General features: G+C 39.8%; 1 protein-coding gene across 1 annotated transcript in view; it reads left to right on the top strand.

Annotated features, from left to right (window-relative positions):
* Positions 1-7,563, top strand: part of LOC119412121 (kinesin-like protein KIF21B) — a 34,998-nt gene that overhangs the window by 19,089 nt on the left and 8,346 nt on the right. The window contains exon 18 of the mRNA XM_037679096.1: positions 5,559-5,758. Coding sequence (XP_037535024.1) covers positions 5,559-5,758 — 200 coding nt within the window. The remainder of the gene's footprint in view (positions 1-5,558; positions 5,759-7,563) is intronic.

Consider the following 7,563-nt stretch of genomic DNA (forward strand, 5'->3'; position numbering starts at 1 on the left):
TTGAATTTTTTAAAATCTTTCAGCCTCTTTTGCTTATATTAAATATATATATATATATATATATAATACTTTAAGCTGCTGCACGGTGGTTTACGACTCCTGCTTCTGATTGGTTTGTCAGAACAGCCCTTGTTAAATAATCAATAAACCAGACGAAGCTAAAATTCTGTCAGACCAACTACCGGTTAGTCTTATTGTGAAAAAGGTAACTGAATGAGAGACGAGAGGAACACCTGGTATTTTCTTGAGCGTTGCTCAACCAGGATCTGTCTTAAATCCAGATGTTGCAGATTGCAGTCTAGGTCATACACACGCTCTCTTTGCTGACACTGGTGGAGGTGGTGTTTTCCTCCTGATCTAAAACTGGCTCAGTGATGACAAGGAAAGGTGCTGCTGCTTGTCTGCTCTGCTGGTGTGCAGCTTCCTGCCACCTGAGCGCTCCTCCGTGCCTTCTTTACCCAGAGTGCCTGCGCTGTGGAGGGACTCCGCTGTGTGTTGTCATGTGTATTGTGACAGGAAGCAGCAGATCGTTGGAGCCCAGTCTCACCTCAGTTGCAGGTACCTGTGAAGAAACTCATTGTGTTGTGTACTGCGCTGTGTCCCGTACATCCTCGTTTGCCTGCATATGTTAATAATACATAATAATCCGGCTCGTGGGCGTTCGCAGCTCACTCATTTACATTCCCGGTACTTTCTCAGCTTGTTTTGCATAACTTCTGTTCGGCATTTGTTTATCGGAACAGACAAAACGAGAACACGGGACGTAATTATCTCTTTTCAAAGCTGGAATTAAATCAGCTCAGTCTTTGCTGTGGACTGCGGCATCTGACCTTAACCACATTTGTGGAGCAGCCAGCATGATCTATTTTACAGTTTCTCCAGCTCAGTGGTCTCCGTATAATTATGTAATGGGAGCAAATTGTGGCTTTGGGTGTAATAGAATATATTACAGTAGACTCAAAACTCCTCCAGATTAAAGCTGGGGGGGACTGTGCTCTGACCACCACAATAAAATTCAACCTCACTTCTGTTTGTCCTTGAGGGACATGTGAAGCAATATGCTTATAATTACTGTGCACTGTAGTTTAGTCGTTTTCGGCATGGTGCTTATCTTTATATAGTTTCCTAAAACAATTTTAATTGTGGATATATTTTTGCCAGCTCATTGAAGAGCTTATGTAACTGTTGTTCCTGTTGAGGTGTTGCAAAGAAGGTGTAACGGTGTTGTTGGCGGTGCCTGTTGCGTTTTGTTCTTCCACTTTTCCAGGCCTGAAAAATTGATTTGTGCTTTACAAGAATCACCTAATTTCAAGTCACTAACATGGGAACCGTTTGTGATGGTTCATAATGTTGTGACCTGATTGTTTTTGTTTTTAACTGACTGATTTTTTATTTTTATCTTTTTTATTCTTGTTTGTTTTTAACTTCTGTACTGTGCAGCACTTTGTGCACCTTTTGGCTGCTGGAAAGGGCTCTATAAATAAAGTTTGATTGATTGATTGATTGATGACACTTTAGTATACCGTATTGTCCGGCGGACACGTCGCACCGCCCTATAAGTCTTCACTGGAAAACAGAGAAGAAAAAAAAATTTAAAAATAAGAATTTAACAAGATTAACACTTAAAAACAATTATTTGTTTGCTCAAAATTATAGTAAAGGTGTGTCTCAGACTAACATTTGCTTCATAAATTTACTTTGACGGTCGAATCAGCTTCATTTCAAAAGCAGATACGCGGAAACATGAACGCGCAGAAGATGGTGACAGTCTATGGCAAGTCGATTTTGTCATTATCAACCACTTTTACATATTAATTCAATTCAGTTTATTCATAAAGCGCCAAGTCACAACAGAAGTCGTCTCAGGGCACTGAACAAAAATATTCATGTATAGAATAAGCTAACAGAAACATTCATATTTAAAAATAATAATTTAACATTATTTATCTGAGGAGCAGACTGCTTTGAGTTTAACTCCATTACATGATACAATGGCATGCCTTACTACTCTGCTACCATCTAGTGGCTGAAAATGGTAGTGTTCAGTATTTTCAGTCAGAATGAATGAAAACGGTCGTATCTCAGCCAGAAATTGGTTCATAAATACGGGGGAAATCCATAACTACGTTGCTTCTGCCTATAAGTTGCAGGGCATGTAAATTATGCACAAAACACGATTTATACAACAAAAAGTACGGTATCTGTGTATTTGGCTCCGAAGTGTGTTATGGTGTTTGTCCGTCGGAAGCGATGAGGACAACTTGTCATCCTGCGGTTGGGGTTGATCTCTGTGGCTGGTCGAGCCAGTTTGTGCTGGGAATGTTCTGTGGCAGTACGGACAGGGAACGGGAGCTGCTGACGTGAGTTTGTTTGCACTGGTCTTCACTGCCCGACTGCGCCGCTCAGCTGCATCTGTCCTGTTTGCGTCAGTTTTTTACTCCCTTGTGAACAGATGTTTGTCATTTCCCTCTGTCTTGCACAGTCTGTTCACAGGTATCAGTGCAGATGCTGAAGCTTTTAGCCCGTCTTTAAAATGCTTTTTCTGGTCTCCTGGGGAGCGTTTCCCTTGCCGTTCAGCAAAGTTGTGACTGCTTCACGATGGTGTAGACGCTAACACGTGTGAGGACCTCAGTGTCTGGGATCTTGTCTTGCCATTTAATGCCAAGGAGTTTTCTAAGGCAGGTGTGAAAGTGGACTGGCTTCCTTGCATGACATTAGTAGACTGTCCATGAGTCACATGCCACACAGGAGGGTGGTCAGAAGAACTACGGCCCCCTAGACCTTGATTTTGATTTATTTGGGTGATGCCTCTTCTGATCCAAACATTCTTCAGTTTACCAAAGGCAACAATTGCTTTAACACGTCTGGCATTTACTTTATCATCAATATCAGCACTCTGAAGTATGGCTGAGTTATCGATTTCTTAAAAAACTCAAGTTTTTTTTTATTTTTGCAGGTTTTGCCAAAATCAGTCGCTGCAAAATCAAGCAAAAATCTCTCGTCTATGTCCACATGCATCAACCTGAATATTCTTTCAATAACACTCGTTGAGTTACAAATCTGACTGACTGGGAATTTTAGTAATTACACATTTTCCACTGTTTTAAGTATGCACATTATGATGCTAAAATGGAAAGTAGGTCAGTAGAAAATGCATGTCTCTGCTTAGTACATGAGGAGAGTGATTTGATGGCAATTGAAACTGACAACCATGAGGGAACTAGATTTGCTTTTCAGCCTTAAAATTGAGCTCAGCATCGCATGACCAGCAGCCACAGGTCCGTTCACAGGAAAGATAATCCGTCTGAAGCTTTTGATACTGTGACAATTCAAATGCTGTTGGAGAGTTCATGAGAGCTAATTAACCTTAACGTTGTGTCCGTTTCTTTTTATTTTTAAAATAGGTTTGCTTCTTAATGTATAAAAAACAGCAGTGATTAAAATGACAATAATAATCCTGAATAAAAAGATGCTCATATAAAAACAGATTAAAATCTTTGAATGTTTCAATTTGATTATTTGATTTGAATATTCAAATTATAACCCGAGTACATGTAAAAAAAAAAAAAAAAAGGTAGCAAATGTCCATGGGCGCATTCTTATCTTTTTATGATGATGTTGTCTCCTGCTGCCGTGAAATGCACAATAATTTCCTGTATATGTTTTTGTCTGTTATCAAAATATGTCATGAACCACTGGACTGGTTTTAGTGCAACCAGACTGAGCAAGATCTTTAAGGTTTTGACACTCGAGGCAGTGGGTGATAAACATTTCTTCAAGGAATGCTAGTTTCATTTGATAGATTATATTAAAATAAAACACTGCATCCATGTGTGCTTGAATGTTTGCTGCGTATCGGCTTTTGAAATGCAGCTGATTTGACCGTCAAAGTGCATTCATTAAGCAAACGTTGGACTGAAACACACATTTATTATAAGTTCGAGCAAACAAATAATTGTTTTCAGGTGTTCATCTTGTTAATGTCATGTTAAAGTCTTGTTGTGCACGCCATTTGGCTGCCTATTGATTTGTGGCACAACACCGGCCCACATTTCCTGATTGTCAGCAGTGGCGCATAATAGATGCGACTTATACGGCGACATGACATATTTATGGATTTTTCTGCTTTAGTAGACAAATATGGACTGATGCGACTCATAGTGCGGAGCGACGGTTACGGCGTAAAATACGGTATAAAGTGAAATTGATCATCCACTTATCTAAATAGTGTTTTGGCTTTTTTGTTTTTCAAATTCATAAAACTGTCAGATGCTAATGTGGAAAAATGTGTGTAGGTTATTAAGGGCAACAATTAACTAAATCTGAACAATAAAAACCTTTACTGTTTTCTTTAGAATTAAAGGAAATCTAAAAAAAAATGATGAGTGGAAGTGGCAACAGCAATTACTGAATAGGAAGATAAAAGTGTATAAATATCGTTGAGTGAAATGTGTCTTCCTGTTTGTTTCACAGCTCAGATGAATCAACGTGGAGCCCTGTTGGCTGAGATGAACTGAGCTATAAATCAACAGGAAAACTCAAACTGCAGGAGCCATAAAAGTTTCATAAAGCCCTTCATAAAATCTGAATTGCTCTTTGAATGTTGCCTCTGTAATAAAACGACGACAGGTGAGCTGACTGTGTTGCGGCGTCTTAAACCCTCGCCAGGGATTTATCAAAGACGGTTTCCTCCTTTGTGAAGTTTCCGTTTTAATTAATGAAAATGAGTTTGAAAAGATGTGATTTCCAGTCAACTTTGTGCTTTTCTCCAACACACAACAACAAAAAAAGGGGGTTGAAGCGGCTCTGTAGGAATAAAAATGAAGATTTGAAGGTTAGATTTACCCACAAACAACCTCCATAAATTGTTTTATTATTTGAATCAAATAAATCTTTAAGACTTCACGCTAGTCCTACATATAAATAAATAGCCGTGAGCTTCACTGCTTCTGGCTTTTAAGTGTTTTCTTGTCACTATCCTTTAAATATAAAAGTGAAATAGTAAGTTTAAAATGTATTAATAAATTTTTACATCATATTGGATTTACTTCTGGGGTTTAGGTTACGCTCTTCAATTTACGATGAGTAAAACGTGGACCCTTTTTATTCCTACAAATAAACATTGGCCACAGTCCTCATCGGCCCCCATCTTTTGTTGCCTCATGAGCTTCATGCGTACACGACTGGTTCACATAAAACCAGCCGTGCTCAGTTTCTAATGTCCTTTTCAAGCCATTGTAAAACGCAGCACATAGATGCTCGATCTAAGAATAACTATGGCGCTGAATCTGAAAACAGTCGAGATAAAAAACTTGTACTTTTATGTTGCCTAGCAACGACAAAGTGCACTTTCCGCTCTAGGAATAAGCTGCTATCCTCATGATAATATCTGTTCATTAAAAATAAAACATGTATGTTTATCCGTTGCTATTTAAAGGTTGCAGTAACCCAGATAACGCGCACATGCAGCCGGATTATTATTTTATGTGCGGAAGGCAGCGGCAGATCTTTTCTTCGTCTCTTTGACGTGTTTCTCCGTCTGCTTTGGCTTTTCTCAGCAAATCCCCAACGCTCACAAGGACTGGGTGTGCGCTCTGGCCTACGTCCCTGGCCGGCCCATGCTGCTGAGCGCCTGTCGGGGCGGCATGCTCAAAGTGTGGAACGTGGAGAACTTCACACCTATAGGAGAGGTCAGAGGTCACGATAGCCCCATTAATGCCATATGCACCAACTCCAGACAGATCTTCACTGCATCCAGGTAAGTTTAATGAAGTAAAGGCCTACACCTGTCCACCACATATAAGCTAACATTTCATCTTGCGTCTGTTCTGTAAGTTAGGAAAGTTACCCTAAACAGCATTTTATTGATTTATTTTGGTTTTACATTTGCGCTGATTAGAGAGCAACGAGTAAAATGGTTTTAGAACCAAGTGGTTTCTGAGTGGACAGCGTTTAGAATGACACGTACTCGAAAGTCAGACCGTCTAAGTCCCAAGTCAGTCAGAGCTTCCTCGCGTGTCCTCATCTCAAACTAATACGGCTGCACGTTCATGAAAAGCTGTGGTAGCTGCAGTAGTAGAATGTTTGTTTGCACGTTTGTCAGTTTGTATCTTACAAATTCAGTTCAAACCTCTATTAGAAAACTTGTTGCTACATTGTTGTTGGCTTGAATTGTTATTAGTTAGCCTGGTTATTGACAACATTTAGTAAATCCTACAGGGGTTATGACTTTCAGCTTGGGCGGCTGTGGCTGAGTGGTTAGAGCAGTCGTCCTCCAGTGCAAGAGTTGGTGGTTCGATTCCACCAGCAGTCACATGTCAAGGTGTCCCTTAAGACACTGAACCCCTCATTGCCTCTGATGTGTGTCCCATCGGTGTATGAATGTGATAAAGCTCTGATTATTCTTTGTAGAGATCCAGTAGAGTGCTGTATGGATGGGTACATGAGAGCACAGATTGTAAAGAGCTTTGAGTGTCTTGATCAGATAGAAAGGTGCTACATAAGTACAGTCCATTTACCATTTAATTTATGTGGGACATTTCCAGAGCCAGGTTTCAACTTCTGAAGTAAACGGAACTCAATACAACACTGTTCCTATCTGAATATTATAGAAGTTAGAGTTTTTACTAAGTTGTTAATGTCATTTCCATTATTTCATACTGGTAAAGTTGAGATAAGATAAGATAAGATAAGATAAAATGAACCGTCCTTTACAAGAAAGGATTTCTTTCTATGAAATCAAGTTATTCTGTATTGAAATACATTTTGTCTCATTTGCTGAGAAAATGTCACGCAGCAGCCTGTATTTATAGCTGCATGACATAAAGATGATTCTTGTCAAGTTTTTGTTTAATTGCTTGGACTATTTCAATTTCTTACTCCTCCTCGTGTAGCGCTTCGCTGAAGCTCGTTAACGTACTCTCATGCCGTTTCCTTGCTGTTGTTTCTGTGCACTCGTCTCCTGCTCTTTCTCATAATCTTTCTGTGGGAAAATATTTCCTCCTTTTGGACTCTGAAACTTTGTCTCGTTTCTCTTACCTTTGCCTTCCTGTTGGTCTTTTTCCCTCCACCTCCTTTTCCCGTGGACATCAGTGACTGCAGGGTGAAACTGTGGAACTATGTGCCAGGCTTGACCCCGTGTCTTCCTCGTCGGGTCCTGGCCATTAAGGGCCGAGCCACCAGCCTCCCATGATTGCCTGTCCTCTGCCCACCAACCCTCCATCCCTCTGGTACTTTATAAACCAATCATTTACTTCCTCCCGCTGTTGTATCTGTCAAAACTTAGCGTTGTCCTTTAAATCTGTCCTTCAACTTTTTGTGTTTGTCTTTTATTTTGTGCTCCACTTCCGTTCATTTAGCTGTTCTGCATTTACAAATGCTTCACTGTTTCATTTAAAATACAAACAATACTGTCCCCGCAATCAGTGAAAAACCACAAAGTAGGGAATAGTTGTGCAAGTAGTCCCGGTAGTAGTAGTAAGTAGTAGTTTATTTTAGTATTTATATAATAAATATACAGTAATATCACTGTACAGTAATATCACTACAGTAATATCACTACAG

This window comes from Nematolebias whitei, chromosome 7, assembly GCF_014905685.2.
Source record: "Nematolebias whitei isolate Nwh7 chromosome 7, NemWhi1, whole genome shotgun sequence".
NCBI lineage: Eukaryota > Metazoa > Chordata > Actinopteri > Cyprinodontiformes > Rivulidae > Nematolebias > Nematolebias whitei.